Source organism: Zootoca vivipara, chromosome 12 (genome assembly GCF_963506605.1).
Source record: "Zootoca vivipara chromosome 12, rZooViv1.1, whole genome shotgun sequence".
NCBI lineage: Eukaryota > Metazoa > Chordata > Lepidosauria > Squamata > Lacertidae > Zootoca > Zootoca vivipara.
In genome coordinates, this window is record NC_083287.1 from 46,887,805 (window position 1) to 46,907,844 (window position 20,040).

Genomic DNA, 20,040 nt, shown 5'->3' on the forward strand with positions numbered 1-20,040 from the left:
TAAAAGACAAAAGAAACATTCATAGTATAAACAAGGTGAGATGAATAGTTAATATTCCAATTAGAGTAAAAGCTAAGTTTTTTAAACAGGCATCTGCAAAATGTACAGCAGTTCTTTGATAAGTTAGTCACAGTTAAGCTCTTCTCTTTCTACGTGGCAAAATATAATAAGCCACACATTGCAGTAGGTGCACACTTGCCCAGACTTCTGGGGTTTCTTGATCAAGCCAAGCTCACCTTGGTCCTTTATTTTCAAAGTTAAAAACTAAAAATACATCAGGCTTGAGCACTCCCTGCTCCTTCTCCCATGCAGCCAGGAAAAAAAGTTTGGAAGTTCTTGGTACCAGTTATTCTTAAGCGTGCAAAATTGCTGTTAAGTTAAGATGGTTGCTGCCGAACTCATTCTGGCCACATGGGAGGAGAAGCATGCAAGTATGAAGCAGTGGCGAACAGTGCCGCTTGACTGCCCGGGGCAGCACCCCCTGGGGGTGGAGCATCGCTCCGCCGCACGCATGCATCCTGACGTAACGACACACGCGCCAGGATGGACTGCGCAATCTGTCCGGGTTGGCGCTGCTGCTCTGCTCGGCCGGCGCGCTCTGAAGCAGAGCGCGCTACGGAGCGGGTTGCTGGGTGGCGGTGGTGGCAGCAAACTCATGATCCCCTGAATGATTAATATATTCTTTTACACTGAAAGAAACTTTTACTCACACATATTAAACAGAAAAATAGCTATGTACTTCTATTATGAGCAGACACACAGGATAACGTTATGGGCCTCTGGCATTTCAGTTACAGAACCAAAACTACAAAAGATATGGGAGGATTTGTGCTTATCTTCCAAGCAGAAGTTTCAAAGTCGTACAGTGGTACCTCGCTAGACGGAACGCCTCGCGGCATGAAAAAATTGCAAGACGAAAATGTTTTGCGATTTTTTTGGCAGACTCGCAAGACGAAGTTTTCTATGGCCATGCCATAGAAAACTTTGCAAGATGAAGCAGGGCACCGCGAGGAGAAAGTCAGACCGAGAGCCAGCGCGCCTCGCAGTTCCGCCACCCGCCATTGCCCGGCTTCTGCAACAGCCGGATCCCCCCTCACTCACCTTACGTCTGCCTGCCTGCGCATGAACGGGCTGGCTGTCTGGTTGGGCGCGAGGGTCCAGCTGCTGGGGAAGGAGGGAGGGAGCCTCTCCCTGGCCCTCCTGCTTCCCCCTGAAAAACTTCTGGCCGTGGCAGGTGAGACTGTGCCTTTTTTGTGCTTCCCCCCCATAGGAACACATGAATTAAATTTCAATGCATTCCTATGGGAAACCGCGCTTCGCAAGACGAACTTATCGCAACACGAAACGACTCGTGGAACGAATTAATTTCGTCTTGCGAGGTACCACTGTATTTCACACACCTGCACATCTGTTTCTGTGCACATAACTAGAATCACAAGACTACAATTTCCTATAATGATCCGCATTAAGGAAGAATTTTTGCTACGCTGCACAGATAGCCACAGGGCCTTAAGAGTACGAGTGCCCTAGAATTATCAAAAGAATTATCCTGTTGCAAGTTCATGAAGATGAGCTCTTAGAATAAAATTACCAGCATGAAGTATAATTTTTCTTTATGAAGCATTTGTTTAAAAACAACAACTGGGCAGAGGTAATTATAATTAATCCATGTGGTGGGAACACGTATTGAGATGAATCAATATCTTCAAATCAGCAGAGTACTCATTTTCAGTAAGAGTTCAAACATGACAATTTATTCCACTAAATATTCTGAACTTAATTGACTTAAATGGACCTAGGTGTTTCCAAAGGCAAAAGAAGATCAGGATGCCATTACCACATACTTTAACTGTTTATTTATTCCCTGTCTAGGAAGCCTGATTTAGGAGCTATAAAATGCAATCAGTACACAAACCAGAAGCTGGAATCATCTGCTAATGGAACTTTTAATTGAGAAGTGACCACTGACATGAGGTAATTCTTTCCATGTAGAATTGCTTGCAGAGACCTTTGTGCACTTTATCACAGTAAACAATCACTAACATATGCATTAAAGAAAATTTAAATACATTATGACCCAATAAATATCACAATCAATCAATACAATCTTTTCCTTTTCAAAGATTTAGTGTTAAAATACCACACTTTTAGTAGTCCTTTAGTGCTGGACACATATTTATAAATGCTGGTACTAAGTTTAGCCATTTGTAATGAAAAGATAATTGGTTATGTGAAAGGTACTGGTAGAGGGATGCATACAGTATTAGTTATGTTAAAACCATTTCAAAAATAAGTTAGCATTAGGGAATTATTAAAATCTGTTGAACAATACTGAGTTCTTATACTACTAAATCATTAGCCAATTCATACTATTTTGAAATTATTCAAATAGCACATTTCTTTGTGCTATTAACATATTGAATAAAAAAGGCCCAAACCACCAAAGTAGAATATCAGGCAGTTTACTTAATGGCATTAAAAAATGTTTTAGGGGACGTAAAAAGATTTTTAAAAAGATTTCTAGTTTTTATTTGACATCTATTTGAGGCGAGGATAAAGAAGGATAGAGCCAACCTAGGAGTTCTTCAAAGCACAGAGCAGGCTCAGATATCTGATCTGCTCCTGTTCCCCCTGGGTATGTCTAGTTTTCTAGCAAATCACCTGGTCCCTCAACAACTGCATGACATGAAAGTTCAACATGCTTTTCCCATGGTGGAAATGCAGTACCGGAGAAAACCTTCCCTCTAGAATTTGTGTCTGCCATGAAGTTCTTTGAAGTTCAGTAATATTCCCACACACAAAAATGAACCACCTCTGCTCCAAAGCACTAGATTCAATTTGGCTTACTCCCAGGTAAGTGGGGTTGGGATTGCAGCCATACTTAATCATATGAGTTTCAGTCAAATAATTTTTAATAACTGGAAGAAAAGCATGCAAGTGAAACAGTTTTGAAACAGTAACTCAACATTTTCAGACACTTGGTTCTGTCACCTTAAGAGACATTCCCTGCTGTTTCATAACGCCTCTAGTGCCACCTCAAAGCTCAACCTGAATTCATTTTCAAAATCTGCTGCCTATTTGATCAATATATTAGTCTATCAAAATGTTTTAAACTGATTTATTGAACCAATGAACCTATTACCTTATACCCTCCATATCTAAAAGTAAGCCTCACTGAACTGAATATGACTTATTTTCAAGTAGAAGTGCATAGATGTACCGTTCTATAAATGTACCGTAATCCCAAGTAGTTATGGCTGCAGTCCTAATCTTTCTTACCTAGAAGTAAGCCCCACTGAATTCAATAGGACTTGCTTCTTAGTAGACATGGTTAGGACTGATATGAAGCATCTATAATTCAATTATATTTGGAGGGGGGGTAATATTCTTTCAAAATTGCAACTACCACAATGAAGAGTTTTTAATGTGTATTATTATAAATTGCCAGGGATATAATATAATTTATTCAAGACAGAACTGGAACAAGAGAGTAATAAAAATGGATATCTGCATGGGCTGGGAAAATTTGATCCATAGTATCTATGATTAAGATAACTTATAACAAAAGAATACATATAAGCCATGTTTATGGTAAAATGGGTATTTTTGTAATATTTTAGAACAAGATCAATGATAATGCCCTATGCTATGCTGCTTTCATCCTGCTGTAGTAGTATTTATTTATGTTCTTTATTTTATTTAATAATAAACATTGGGGGGGAATTAAAAATATTTGGGGTAAGAAATATTCATCACTAACTAAAATATACTAGGTGATTACCTCTGAATGGCTGGCTACAAAGAATATAGGTAAATCATTCAATGTTAATGTATTTGTTTTCTGATAATAGTGTCATATAAATAGAGCTCTTAGCAGAACATTCTCTGCATTTTTATTTATTTTCTGTGGATTTCAGACGGCTTCCTTTGAATGGCATGCAGTTTATTTATACAAAGACTAAACAACTGCAGCATTCAGAAATTATTTGCAAATGGATAAAAGGTAAGTATTTTTATAAAACAGAAGAATTTAATGAAGTCTTTAACTAAAACCACAATACTGGCAGGGACCAAATAGTAAAACCGTGCCTTATCTTGCTACTGAATTCATCAGCTTTCCAAACATGCCAGTTAAAGGGTGTTTCTGCACCTGGGTACAGCTAATTATTAAATAACGTAGTCATTTTGTGCCTTATGCAAACACAGAACACACACACATCAATATTTGACTGCTTTCAAAATGACAAGTAACTGGGTTCCTTCTGATTTCAAAGTATAAGAACAGCCATGCCACTCAGCTTATCCCAACCCAAAGTCAAACTTCCCCCACTCTCCTTTTAACACTTTAACAATTAACCTGTTAATATCCAAGTAAAATATAGCAGCTTTTGTATTTTAGATGTTGGCGAGGTAAGTCTTCCAGATCCAATACATGTCTACTCTAGCAGTTACAAGTAGCTCCAAGATCAGCACAAACTATTCTATAGTGTTGTTATGTGGAGCCTTGATATGGGCAGATGGCAAAGGCCATTTCACACACCATGTTGAGACAAATCCAGAGTGTGCAGTCAAGCGTGCTCCAACCCAACAAGTCTCCCGATGACACAAGTTTGCAAAGAAGTTCGTGATTTACATGTTTTGATGTGCACTTAAAATATCTTAGGTGTACACCTAAAAACATAATGTGTGAAATTGTTCTACTCCTGCATCTTCACCCCTCTGTGCAACTGGTGTCACTCTCAGGAACGCTGGTAATTATGGAATCCTGCTCTTTTGTTTAACTTATCATGGCTCAGTGCTGTTGAGTATCTAAGGTCCTGCTCCACGCACTAGAGACAAGAAAAAAAGTTGCTCGGTTGGGTTGGGAAAGGAATCATCTTGGTAGAATTCAAATGTATTTTTCCGGACACTGAAAAAACTAAAACTTGACACCATGACCAGGCTTGAGATTCTATGAATGAAACCCTATCAAATCAGAGAGTTCAATATCATATCTATCTATAATTGTCTGCCTGAAAAAGAAATTTATCTGACACTAGTGATCATTCAGACTTCATAATCTATAACCTGCTTACAAAGTCTTGTTAATTTTATGTGTGAAGGCGATTCAACTTGGAAAATGTCCTGGCCAAAAATGGTATGTGTAAATTTTAACTTAAAACACGGAGCATTAAGAAAGTAACCCCGCAAGTAGTAAGATTGTCAAGCATGAAGAATGAAGCTGTGCACATTTAACAATCAATATCATTAAAGCAAATGAAGACGCCCTTCTCTTCATACAAAGGGCAAAGAAAATGGATACATAACTAATATTGTTTCCCAAGTACTTTCCATTTCTGAAAACATTCCGTTAAAAAATATCCACTTCTATCCCATATACTACACAAGCAGCTCCTATTCATATATATCTGCTTTTTTTTTTACCTTTCCAAGCATCCTCCCAAGGAAATAGTAGTGCCTTGCATATGACTCTCCAATGAGCATGTGTGCAGCAGGGTTAGGGTAAAGCAGTCCTTCATTAGTGGTCTTAAAAAAACCTTGGTTAGGGTTAAATCCTGATTTAAGCAGTTCGTTCAGAAATTCTCTGAATATTCCACCCCCATCAATACCGGCTTCATCTAGACCATGGGCATTAAGTAAATGGACACGAATTCGTTTTTTCAAATCTGGTTCTAGAGAAAGAGAAAACAAGTTATGTAAGGATTTGCAAATGCACAACTCTTTACACATAAAAAAGTGCAATCTAAAAGTACATGAGCTAAAACTCATTGTCCCAATGTAATGGATTTCCTGAGGTTGGTTTTCTTTCTTTCTTTCCAAAAAATCCACTGATGGGTAAAGTAGTCCCTTTATGTTATGAAGTCTGTTGACCTTATCGACATGCCTAATGTTATAAAACAATTACAGTTCCACTTAAACAAAAATTAAAGGTGCATTTGGTTCAGGCTTTCTTCAGGACAAATCGTTCTAAATAAGTGCTGAGGAACCTGCACCCCTGTAAGGTGCTGTTAGATAACTCCTATCAGACCATTCCATCTTAAGACTTATAGGGTTTATTTTTGGAACCCAACTACTGAATGAAGCCTCTCTGTTTTTATTGCTCGCTGAACTTAACATTTCTACAGTGGTTCTGTCCTTAATTAGAAAGCAAGTACTGTATAGCTTCACCAATGAATGTTGACCTTGAAAGATGAACCAAAACTGCCTGCTTTTATTCAATCATGAGCTCTTTCATCTTACCACAATAGTCTATCCACTAATAAGCTATTCACAAATTAAATGCTTGAAATCCTACTGAAAGTATGGAAATCCACTCACAACATGGGAAAAAACAGGCAACACATCGAATAAATCTAGGCAAAATTAATGTGCAACAGGCTTTTTTTATATAAAAAAAAGGTTTTTTAAAATCCCAAAAAAGAACAGCTTCACAAGTGCCCGGTGGAGACAGATAGATAGAATTCCGAGGTAGAAAATCATTCATCTTCATATGGTGCACTAACCAAATTGGCCCACAATCTGGATGTAAGCTTCTCATGCAATAAAATAGTATATAGCTCATATTTTTATAGTTCCCAATGCAAGTGATTTTATTACTATGAACTTATTTTAGCATTAATTTAAAAATGCATTACCATTTTCAGGGGAAAGTTTGTCATATGCATCTTCATAAATATAATTTCTCCTAATAGTGACATTAATTCCATCCAGAAATGGGCCTTCTCCTTGAACTTCTTGTTTGTCAGCATAGATCAGCCTTTGAAATATCTTGTATAAATCGAGAAATAAAAGGGAGAGAAAAAGTAATATACTGGAGAGTTTGTTAATGTGTGTGAACTGTTAATACAGGGAATAGTTTAAAAAAGTATTATGCCTCCATTAAGAAACTTGACGAATGCAAGTTTCAAGTTATAATTCTGTTCTGTATCACTTATAAGTCTTGCACCAAAGCGAAACAACACGTTTCCCCTCCATTTATCATTGTCCTTTTGGGAAACAGTGATTTATTTCTCCCATGAAACTATCTTTCATTTCCTTGATAGTACTAGCACACATTGATGGCAGCACAATTCTGGGAATTCAGTTTGCTAATTAGCTGAAAGCTGTAGAGTCAACAAAAGAACCTTAGAAAGTTATTACAGTTTTTTTAAACTAAGAAGATGAAGACAGCCCCTTTAAACAATAGGCACTTTGTGGTATACTTCAAAGGGCTGATGATTTTCAAAGTTATAACTAAATTATAGGTTGAGGTCAGGATCCCCCAGCCCCGACCCCACCCCCAAAAAGGCACTCCCCATTCTAAAAGTATAACAGCGCTTTGGACTTTGTTTCTCTAGTGTTGCCCATCCTCTGCAACCAGAACAACAAATGACTGTTAAACACCAGCAAGGCATACACAGCTGTGATCATAAGGCAACTTTCTCCAACCTGGTGCCCTGCCGGTGTCTTGGGCTACAATTCCCATCCTCCGTGACCATTAGGCACACTAATGAAAGCTGTAGTCCAAAACACCGTCATTACACCAGGTTGGGAGAGGAGGCACGAAGAATAGCTTTGGCGCATCTAGGGAGAAAGAAAAACATCACACCACGAGACACATACAAACATTCCAGGCCACTTTAAGACGGAGGCACTAAAACTGAAGAACCTTTGAAACATACCACCACTCACTTAATTATTTTAAAATAGCTTCTGGAATGATAGGATCACCCAGAAAGATCACCTACTTCTGTGCTGCAGAACAGGGTCCTTTACAAATGTAGTAAGATTCTGTATTTAGCAAATACATTGGTTTATGCTAACTGTCAAAAGTACAATACTTAAAGAGATGATGTACCTTTACTCTTTCTTCAAAAGGAACCACAAAAGGTAGCTCAGTCAATATTGCAAGTTGTCGTTCCTCAGACACGGAAAGAGGTGCTGGATCCAACCCCACTTTTTAAATTGAAAGTCAGAGAGAAAGAGAGAGCTCGGTTTTTAGTGCACAATACAATATACTACCTTTCCATTCTTCTCTGGATGGTAAAGAGGTCACCACTCCATACAGAGAGTCAAGCTTGCTGACTGTATAAAGCAATGAGAAACTGAGAAATAGTTGTGTGGGGAGTTACTGCTCATATACTAAAGACTTGGTGGCATTTCTTCCTACTGAACCATCCACATACTTTGTGCCACTCAACACGCAGTTCCCAAACTCAAAGGATACTGGGAGTGGTCTCCAATGCAAAGTGAGAAGCTGTAATTCAGAAATGAAACTGTAGGAAGTCCCACCAGGTATGCAGATGCACACACAATTGTATAACCCTAACTGAGTCCTGGCTATAGTCACTGGAACAAGAGACATGTTGTCTGTGTTAAACTGTACACCTCATATAAATGTTCATGTGGACAAAGGCAAACCAATTTGGTTGGAAATAAAAACTCCCCAAACAAAGAAAGTACAGTACAAAATTTTAGTTATTTGCGTAAATGATTAAAGATCTATTCCCAAGCACAGGCAGACACTGTCTGCAGGAATGGTAAAACATTCTTGGAAGACTGGGTATGTATGACTTGAGTATTAAAGCAGAGGAAATGCTCGGAGGCAATTTATCATCATCTGTTTGCAGGATAGCAGTGACTAGCTGGCCTTTCAATAGCAAGCATCAGCAGTAACAGATACTATACTTTTGAGCTCCTCAAGCTATTTTTAACTAGAGCTATTAAGAGTGTCTATTTAGTGCAACAGAAACAGAGCTGAGAACTTTTGGCAAATACCAATATTGTAAACCCTTGGAATGAGTGTTTTCCTAACTTTCAGTAAACACTTTTAATTACAGTCAACGTATGCTATCTATTAAGCTAAGGGTTAAAAGCGTTTTAAAACAAAGTGCATGTACAGCAAAGGTAAACCACTATCTAACTTCAGCAGTTCAATTATTCTGGTCAATTAGTCAATTTTATCTACATTGCCCCATCAACGTTTCCATCTTTAAAGAGAAATATGGGATGGAGTCATCAATACACAAGACATTTAGAACTCAAGAGCTTGCCATTTAAGTAAATGAAAAAGCACAAATAAACATAACCATATGTGAGTCAGTGGTTCTTTCACACTAATTGATTCTAGCCCATATGGAGTCAAGTGGGATTAAACAAATCATAAACACACTGTTATGTGCCCTTCTTCACACAATCATGTTGATCACATCTTTTTTCATTTCAAGGGCATTCAATCAAGAAAGCCAGAGGAACAACCTATGGAAGATTAAGCCTTTATTTCACCAAGAAATTAAAGTGGACATGAACAGGCAGAGAAAACTGATTTTGGTTGCAAATCTATCTGTTGCACAGATAAGAGGGCATCAAATACAGTGGAATTTCAAGTACCTACCAACTGGCCATGGTCTTTAGTGGGTACCATCAATTGTCTAGGTAAGATTTAGCTCACTCAATCCCAGAGGCAGTTGGTATATTAACAACTGCTGGCATGAATGTAGGAAAAATCCTACATCATCAAACCAAGGGTTCATCTAGTCCAGCATCCTGTCTGGTTGTCCCACCAGATATTTGGGGAAGCCCCAAAATGGACATGAGCACAATGTATTGTTCCCCAGCAACTACAATTCAGAAGCATGCTATTGCCAATGAACTGTGTTGTGATTGGAGCACAAATTCTCTTAAATGCTATATCAAGAGATTGGGAAAGCTCAAATTCCTTTATTAAAAGAAAGAAACATTTTCCGAGGCAAAGCAATACTGTCTTACCATCTAGAGTAGACTGCAGTGGTCCTATTCTTCCCATTCTTCTCACTCTCCATACATGCCTGGCTGATGGCACATAAAGCTGTGTAACCTAGTTGTTTATTAAATGAAATAGTTAAATATTTCATGTTAAAACTGTAAGACAAATTTTTTTCCTGCTGTTTAATCATTATTATCAGAAACAGAGTTTCAAATGACATAAAGCTCTGTTAAGATACCACAAACCATGTTCTAGGAAAACAGATACCATGTATTAAAATAATGCTCAACTCAAATAAAACACCATTCCCGACCCCTAAATTCTGATTAACTCTACATATGCATTGGGCCACAGAGCAAGGCATCACAAGTTTATCCTGGAATATGACAAATACCTTGTGCTACAATCCTACACAAAATTATTCCCAAGTATGTACCACTGAATTCAGTGCAACTTTCTTCTTAGTAAACATGCATATTAAAGGTAAAGGGACCCCTAACCATTAGGTCCAGTCGTGACCAACTCTGGAGTTGCGGCGCTCATCTCGCGATATTGGCTGAGGGATCCGGCGTACAGCTTCCTGGTCATGTGGCCAGCATGACAAAGCCGCTTCTGGCAAACCAGAGCAGCACAGGGAAGCGCCATTTACCTTCCCGCTGTAGCGGTACCTATTTATCTACTTGCACTTTGACGTGCTTTCGAACTGCTAGGTTGGCAGGAGCAGGGACTGAACAACGGGCGCTCACCCCGTCTGATCGGCAAGCCCTAGGCTCTGTGGTTTAACCCTGCATACGGTGGGATATGACAAATATATCACAAATAGAGAACTGAGAACAAGTGACATAAACATGCAAAATGCTTCAAGGAGTCGGGTTAACACCTGCATCAGAATTGTACTAAAGTATGTATGTGACCATTAATACCAGGATTCTGATTTTAAAAGGAAACTGAATTTAAATCTGTACAGTGTTTGATTTTTAAAAGAATTAAGAGCTTTTTAAAACAGCCACATCTGTATTACCTTATCTGCTCTAATGTTTTCCTGTTCTGAAAGCCAGTGGTTTGGTGGACAGAAATTCCTTCTTGTATCTCTAGATTTCAACATTTTCACCAAGTTAGTGATTACCTGGATGGCAGAAATATATCAATATAGATTGTAACTTTGTCTTTTTCAGAATACCACAGACAAAGCAGCAATATTTTAAAATATACAATGTTACAGTATTTTTGTTCTTAAGAGACATGATTAAGTAATCAAATATTTGGCCAAAGTTCATTAGATACATTATTTAAATTACATCTTCATCAAGACAACTGAAATCACTCAACATGTAAAAAGTTCGGATTTCAAGGAAAGTCAAGGTAACTAAATTGTTTTCATTTACCGTAATTTAAAATAGAATACCCAATTGTACCATTTATTTACTTAAATTTACAATCTGCCATTCCCTGGGCAGAAAACACACACTAAATAAATGAATGAATGAATAAGACATTTTAAAAGTAAATAAAAACAAATTTAAAACATAAAAACAACCACGTACAATAAAACATCTAAAACAGATTTAAGAGCAGATGTAACAAAATTACACATCTGGATAGGCCAGCTGAACCAGAAAAGTTTTCTGCAGGCATCATGGTGACTGTCCAAAGTACAGGTGCTGCCACATTAAGGGAATTACTCCTTGCAAATGTAGACATGGCACAAGTTCTACAGATCAAAGTGATCGCATTAGTATGTATGAAGTAAGGTGATCTATTAAGTAATCTGGTCCCAAACAATTAAGAGCTTTTTTGTACCTATAGTAACTCAACCCAGTAGCCAACTGGTAGCCAGTGCCAGTCTTTAAGCACAAGTGTAATATTCTGACAGACTCTCATTCCCATCAACAATCGCACTGCCTCATTTTGCACTAACTGCAGTCATTAATAGTGGCTGTATTCGAATATACAGTACTACTAAACCATGGTTCAGCATTACAAGAATGGGCCACAGTAAGCCTCAGCAAAGTATTGCTTCCATTTCAGATTAACTGTCATTTGTCATGACATCTGAACCCAGATAAACTGTGGTTAAACTTTACTATAGTTTGTTGGAATAGGCCATAGTTAAGATTAACCACAGTTTGTACAGTTCAGGTGTCACAACAAGCGGCAGTTATTTTAAAATGGAATTGAGTATTTCTTAACTCCTCTTTACAAATGCGCCCAAGGAGGAGATGGAAGTATATAAGACCAAGGCTTGCTGCAGCTCACTGTTGTAAAGGTTTAACATTACATAACGTTACATTTGAACAGGCCTGTATCTACTCATCATGATATAAGGACAGGATATCTGAGTAAGATACCCACATAGAAGTAGTTGCCCCACAGTTCCAGTTACCACCCAGAGGCAGCTTAAAATCCAAAATAGTTTACGGCTGTAAAAGATAAGTCTTTAGTAATACAGTTCTAGGTGTTCATATATACATACAGCTTGTTGGCTCTGCAGATACAGATACACATATATGCAAGCATAAAGCATAAACCTTCAAGACAACACAGACTCCAACTCATGGACAGACTGGCTGACTAATGAGCTGACATGATGACTTAAACACTGGGTCATTGCCATAGTAACTGCCTTAGTTGACTTTACCTGTTGATTTCTCTCATACATCTGGTGATTTGTGACCATAAAAGAAATTAACACCTACATAAATATCCAGTTCCTCCAACAGTTACCAGTGCTAGATCACAGGTGATAATTGGAGGTAGGGAAAAGAATAATGCTAGAAAAGAGATGTTACATATTCCCTTCCTTGGGACATTCACAAGATCCAGGAATGCATATGATGATTCAAGACCCAGATCGTAATTGAACATTTTAAGACACTCTTATTTAATTTCTAAGACTAAATTATTATTATTATTTATTATTATTATTATTATTATTATTATTATTATTATTATTATTTATACCCCGCCCATCTGGCTGGGTTTCCTCCGCCACTCTGGGTGGCTTCCAAAAGAAATATTAGAATACAATAATTTATTAAACATTAAAAGCTTCCCTAAACAGGGCTGCCTTCAGATGTCCTCTAAAAGTCTGGTACGGTAGTTGTTTTTCTCTTTAACATCCCTGCCCTTCCCATACAGTTATATCAAGTTTGAAAGCAGCACAGTAGATGTATGGCACTATGGTGTACAGTATTGAGCCAATAGGGGATTTTTTTTATTTAAAAAAATGTAATTACTTCAATAGTGTCTCAACTGGTGCATTAGTGGGCAGATGCCAAAAGGAGCAAAAGAACTTAATGGGCAATCAAAAGGGTTTCCTTTTCACATACTGAAGCTATTTTTTTTAATGACCTGGTTTATTAAGTGAACTTTTTACAGGTTAGAAAACTACTGGTGGGGGGACCATTAGGAGATCTGTATGATTATGCAGAATCTTTTTCACCACTTTTTGCCCTTTGTAAAATTCAATGCAGGTTAGCCAAGTTGGTCACTCAAGCACTGATTCCATTAGGCCCTGATTGCGAACGTCATGAGATATTGCATGTGAAACCTTTCAAGCACTGAGGGAAGTAATCTGAAAGACATTCAAATAAATTAATCTGAGGAAGAGATAGTCTTTATTGCTTCTTTTTTTGAGGAGGGGTGACCAATTTCCTATAAGCCTGCTCAGAAACACACCAGAGGGGGGACGGAATTTACAAAAGAGAACCATTCTTTATTCTAAAAACGAGGCAAGAACATAAAGAGCCCTGCTGGATCATACCAGAGGCCAGATCATACCAGAAGGAAAGGATTACCTTTTTCTGCCTCCCCACTTCCAGCCACTCTCTGAAGACTGGAGAAGAGACCCTCTTAAGAATATTAAGAGGGGAAGGACTAGACCAGGCATCCCCAAACTGCGGCCCTCCAGATGTTTTGGCCTACAACTCCCATGATCCCTAGCTAACATGACCAGTGATCGGGGAAGATGGGAATTGTAGTCCAAAGCATCTGGAGGGCCGAAGTTTGGGGATGCCTGGACTAGACCATGTGAAAAATGAACACAATATTTTAACTGCAGTTCATTCATTTTCAAGCTTTGTATTCTTGTTATTAAAAAGATGTGCCTAGACATTCAGTTGTTGCGCCCATAACCTTGGTTTAAAGTGCCATTTAGCACTTAGCTTTCATATCTCAGTTTCTAACACTGTCAGAAAGTTAATCCTAATGTTTAGGCAAAATCTCATTTCTTGTAATTTGAAACCATCTGAATTTAGTATTCAGAAGCACGCTGTATATGATTATAGAAGTAGTGCCCAGCCATTGATTGCCTTATCCTCCATTAATTTGTCTCATTCCCTTTTAAAGCCACCCATGTTGTCAGCCTATGGCAGTGAATTCCTATGTGTTGTGTTAAGAAGCACTTCCTTTTATCAGTCCTGAATCTTCTACAAACCAACTTCATTGGGTGATCTTGGGCCCTAGATCAGGGTCCTATTATGGAGAATTCCATAGAGAGAATTCTCTATCCACTTTCTCCACACCATGCCTAATAATTATCTAAATTTCTATCCTGTCCCCTCTTTATTCCAATACTAAAACTAAAGTATCAATGTAACTTTAAAAATTATTCTCTTAAGTAAGGTTCTGTTGTTTTTTACAAATTGTTTTAGGAATCTCTTCAGCTTTTGTAAAACATTTGGAACTAGAATATGGGGAAAGCATTTTTTTATAGAAATGAAACAATTTCATAAACTTTGTTACTTCAATAGGTTTTTATCCAAATTTTCATTAAAATATTCTTGGAGAGTGGAACTAAGGATAAGTCAAAACAGCAATCTGAAGAACACCTGAAGAAGTGTGCGTGCACACGAAAGCTCATACCAATGACAAACTTAGTTGGTCCCTAAGGTGCTACTGGAAGGAATTTTTCTTTTTTCTTTTTATTTTGTTTCAAAACAGCAATGAATCCTTTTGACCTTTATAGAAAGAGACCCAGGTTTGTCAACAGCAGAAGCATGCAAACAAGGATAAAACTATTTGTTTGGAAGTGGCACCTACAGTCCCTCTTTCAGCTGCCTCTTTGGCACAAATGGAAGAGTAACTTTGTTGCAAACTGGTTCCATTAAGTAAGAAGTTACTACTTTAGAGGCAGGAATGCACACTGCTTGAGTGAGACAGAGATTTCTTCCCTTCTTGGGGCAGATTTCAAAGAGAAGGATTGAACTGTGCATGTCTGTCTAGGTAATAGGAATTTTTTGTGATGGGTTACTTGATTATCAGTGAGAGCATCACCCACTACAACTTGCGTGAAAAACTGAATCTCATGCAAAAATGCAGGACTTAAAACCTTTAGTACTACAGATTATATTCCACAAATCTCATTCAATTTGTTTACCATAGACTCCTACATTCACAGAACATGACAGAAGTGGGTTAGATCTATGTTATATCTGACATACAGATCATAGAGTGGAAGGGAAGCCAAGGATCATCTAGTCCACCTCCTAAAATGCAGAAATACACAGCTGTCCCATATGGGGATCTAACCTGCACTCTGCTTTAATGAGATGAGATTCTATCATTTTGTGTTGGGCAAAAGGCATGGAAAACCTGTAGCCCTCCAGAGGTTGGACTCAAGCTCCCATCAGCCATGGGGTATGTTCAGGGATGGTGGGAGTCAGATCTGGGAGGCCACATGTTTTCACCCCTTGGCCACAGAGGTGTGTCTTGTGCAGTTCCATTTTTAAAGGCACAGAATATACACAGATTAAGAGAAATGCATTATATATATTTCTTCTTTGGTAAACATTATACTGCAACTTGCTTTTCTTTGTACAATTTTAATCATCATGACCCACTGGAACTACAGTTCTTTTTGTAGATTTCAACACCAGATAGTTTGCTAAATGGATGTAATGATGCCCAGCGCAAGGACATGGCATGATTTCATAACATACAAAAACATATGTTGGGCCTCTCTGCACAGCTTAACAAACTGAGCATGTAACAGGATAATGAAAGGACATCTAATTAAATAAAATTGTGCAAACAGATATTAGATCAATCTGCAAAAATTCTAACTTCAGTGATGCATTAGGGCCGTATTCAACACAATCAAAACATTATCAGTTACTCTCATCACTGGTAATGTCCGTAATGTTCATGCTCATAAGTGAAATGTGTTGTAAAAATCGGGCAAAATGGGCGGGATAGAGGCTATTGTAGACTTGTAGAATGAATAAGCATTCCTTAATTAGCCCATCAGGTTAAGTGCAAGCATTAATGGGCCTTTCCTAAAGTCTAGCATGACATCTTTCTCCAAACATGGCCAAGAAGAAAGTTCCATTAGCAATATTAATACAAGCTTAGTTGATCATTTTCATTCAATTAACTTCTTTCAATTAAATAGATAGCTTGACAAAAGCAGTGATAAAAGACCTGAAGGGACGGCTGATGACTCGAACTGAACATTAGTGTGTGAGAGGTCGCCAGTATTAAACCGACTGTAAATCTAGCATTCAATTTGGAAAATGCATTTCTTCTGCTTCCACTCCTTTAATGAGTAATTTTAGCTGACTATATGTGTTTGCTGCAGAAATTTCATGGCAAGTCAAGCACTTTCTTGCACAACCGTTAATATTCTCAATTCCTAACCCACCTCCTTAGTGTTGTTCAACCTTGCGTTGCCAAAAAGAAAAATAGACTGGGTAGAAGACTACTTATTTAGAAATGTTTAATACAAAGAGCACACTCCTGAACAATCTTATTTGTGAACAGTCTCCCTGAAATACTAACTGATGAGCAAAGTTAGCTGGCTATACCCATAGTTGGTTGAATCAACACAATAGCTTTTCAGCCAGGCTCTGCAATGTGTATGGTACTCAAAAAGGGGCTTAAGATCATAAAGACACCCTGAAAATCAGTACATAAAGTATGGATCATGGGCAGAGCTCCAAGATTGTCTCAACAGAGAAAAAAGAAATAATAGGGGAAAACTGAATAATGTATTATTAGCCCTACTGATTCACTAACAAAGGGTTGCCAACCAGGTGTCCTCCAGATGTTCTTAGACTACAACTATCATCAGCCCAACCAACCATAGCCCAGCAACCTCTGGAATGTTCCCTACCCTTGTGCTAACAGAATAGTTTCTTTTAAAAATAAAATAAAAAACCAACTTCTGCTATCCATTTTTGTAAAAGACCCATCTCTAAAGCCCTACTCAGTTTGGTCCTTTTTACTGCATTGTTCCAAACTGTCTGAAAGCAGAGCAATAAGCTCTAAACATGCCAATAGTCATCAATAGGACAATGGTGACCCTGGGATACTCATTATTTATTGACATTTAACATCTGCAAGAACTGACAACTGAACATCAATAGCTGAATCAGAAACGAATGTAGCATCCATTTTCTACATCACTTCTCCTTTCTGCATCTAAGCTCCTCAAGAAAACTACTTGTTCCAAGATATAGTGGCGTTTTTCACAATTCTATAATCCCACTTAAATTCAATTAGATTAAAAGTATACTGCCAGAAATACTATTTTATAATAGCCTTTACAATCAGGAGAAACATACTCTATAAAAGCCCCTTTCATTAAAAAACTAGTATCGCTTACTGTCTTTGCCATTAAATCAGGTGCTAACTCCATATGTAGACATCATCACCTGTGTTATCTCCATGTTTAAAGTGCATGCAAAAGGGAAGTTCTATATATAAATCAAAACCATATTGTACCTTAAAGAGTTGAATCCACCGCTTCTGTTCTGTTTGGATGCACTGTTGCATTTCTGTATTTGTGGTGACTCCAACACTTCTAAACGCTGCAATGTATTCTTCACGAACTTCTGGTTTGGTTTCAGGATATGCCAATTTAATGATTCCTAAGCAAGCATCTCGAAGGCAGCGTGATAATATTACCAGTTCTTCTAACGTAAAAGGCATCATCGATGACTGCCTTGGACCTACAACTAGACAATACATAAATAGAAGTTATTTCTCTGGACCCAAGCTACAAGACAGAACTGGAGAAGATATTTTGGATCTATGCTAATATTGCCTGGTCAGAATTATGCCTCTTTGCTTTCAACGTAGCTAAGAGTTAGCTACATTTCTAATAAAGCGGATTAAGTATAGGGCTTGGGTTTTAACATTTTTGCATGCCAATTTTATACAAGCAGTGCAAGCCTAATAAAACCTTCCCTGTTGTTTTATCTATGACAATTTAGCAGCAATTTTTAAACTCAAGTTTGGCACTTTATTTTTAACCAGATCCATACAACTTCTAACCCAAAAAGCCCAACACAGCCTACACACCATGTATGGAAGCACCAGAATGCTCCTTTTTACTGCTTGGCTGCTTTCAGCTGCCCAAATAAAATATGGTTAAGCATCCTGCAGACTACCATTGTGTGTCCAATGGGTTCTGTCCAGCTTGAAAGTCATAAGTTGCACAGGCCTGACTAAAACCCCAGCAAATTCAGCATCCACTCCAAATTTCTCCTCCACTCCTGAGATATTAAAGGGCAGGGACAGACAAACGAACAGGGGAATATTTCAAAATTATGGTATAATTATAGCAACAACAAAACAATGAGACAACCAACAGTTACTCAGTTTTGTAGAATTTTGGAAAATACTGTACACTTCCAGCCCGTGTGGATAATACATACACAACTATATGTTTATAACAATATGAGTTTTGAAGGAAAATATTTCACTAGACAAAAGCTGTCGAGAAGGATACTCTTACCTTCTATAGGATCACCAAAAAATTCATTATCATGTATAGAAATAAGCGAGTGACTAAACAAAGAACTAAAAAGATAAAAGAGAGGGATGATCCGACTAGAATCTTCTAAAGACATCGGTGAGCCACGTGATATCACCTGAAGGAGAGGCACCATAGACCTTAAGAGAATGAAACAAAAGATGAAGGAAGAACTGTCATAAATTTAATCTTAGGCCTGGGAACTGCGGGGTGGGGGGAGAGAGGACTTGAGGTGATTTTTATTTTCCTGATGCCACAATATGGAACAAGTTAAAAGTGATGAAATATGCTTTTTAGAATCAGCAAATAACATTTTTGGGCCTTTGGATGAAGGGAGGTATTCAAATTTATTAAATAAAATATTTATATCATTTATTTACATTTAAAAGGTGGAAGATTCATAATCTATCTTGTAACATGGATTCTTAATGAAATAATGCTGGCATCTATGTTTCTGTTTATATAATATTCTCAGGACAGTTAACACGCAGCTGAATATCCCAATGGAACATTAGGTATTTTCTGTCACTTAGCCAGGCATTAAAAATGTTAAAAGCTATTTTATGAATATCTACAGAGAAGACACTAACATACCAGAATGTACAGACACTCACATTAAGAAGTCTTAAATAACATGTTCTAATTGGAAAAATGAGGTGCACTGAAGTTGGGGGGGGGGGGAACCAAAGCTAAATTCCCAAGTGGATGGGCAGATGTGATAGGTGTATCAGTGCATCACAGTACTTATGCAACTTCAGGATCAATCCGTTTTGCATTACTTTCTATGGGAAAGTGTGCCTTGGTTTGGAACTGTTTGGTTTTGGAACAGACTTCTGGAAAGGATTAAATTTGAGAACCAAGGTACCACTGTATGCTTTTTTTTTAAGTGTATTTTGTTTTTAGATGATTCATAGATGTGTTAAGAACTAAGAAGAGCCTTGCTCAATCAGACCAAAGGCCCTTCTAGCCCAGCATCCTGTTCTCAGTGGCCAACAAGATGACTTTGGGAAGCCCACAAACAAGACAGCAAGCATCATTTTACAGGAAACTTCCTTCTTCATTCTCACATAGGAGGCAGTGCCTCTTTAAGATGGCACCTGCTGTCTCCAAGTTTGTATGAAGTACAACACACCTCCCATTTATTCTCACACACCGTTTCGTTCTGCATTGGTACACACTGCTCCATTTAAATTTAGATTATAAATGAATACTACATACCCAGTAATCATTCGTGTAGTCATTGAGGAGATTAAATACCAAAGATGCCTCAGGAACCTGGCATTAAAAGCCAAGCTGTACAGAAGTCTAAAAAGGAAAAAGCAAATAGGTTGAAAAATGTTGTGTGGGTAATAAAAAGCAGCTTTGTCAACTTTCATTGTATTTATCTCAAAGCAACATGCCTAAATAGGTATTATTTCCAGCACTAGTCAACTTGCTTTATTTTATCTCTGTGTTAACTGTACAGATGCTTCACAAGTAATCAGAGATGATCTGTTAAAACTTAACCTGTTCTTCTATGTTTCACTTATCATTACAGGCCCCTTCCAAATTATAATTGTAG

General features: G+C 37.9%; 1 protein-coding gene across 2 annotated transcripts in view; it reads right to left on the reverse strand.

Annotated features, from left to right (window-relative positions):
- Positions 1-20,040, reverse strand: part of UBE3C (ubiquitin protein ligase E3C) — a 60,569-nt gene that overhangs the window by 12,662 nt on the left and 27,867 nt on the right. For both annotated transcript variants that reach the window (XM_035128957.2, XM_060280912.1), the window contains exons 11-18: positions 19,698-19,784; positions 18,462-18,619; positions 17,447-17,679; positions 10,746-10,850; positions 9,748-9,835; positions 7,838-7,935; positions 6,636-6,768; positions 5,425-5,672 (exon numbers count right to left, since the gene is read on the reverse strand). In XM_035128957.2, coding sequence (XP_034984848.2) covers positions 5,425-5,672; positions 6,636-6,768; positions 7,838-7,935; positions 9,748-9,835; positions 10,746-10,850; positions 17,447-17,679; positions 18,462-18,619; positions 19,698-19,784 — 1,150 coding nt within the window. The remainder of the gene's footprint in view (positions 1-5,424; positions 5,673-6,635; positions 6,769-7,837; positions 7,936-9,747; positions 9,836-10,745; positions 10,851-17,446; positions 17,680-18,461; positions 18,620-19,697; positions 19,785-20,040) is intronic.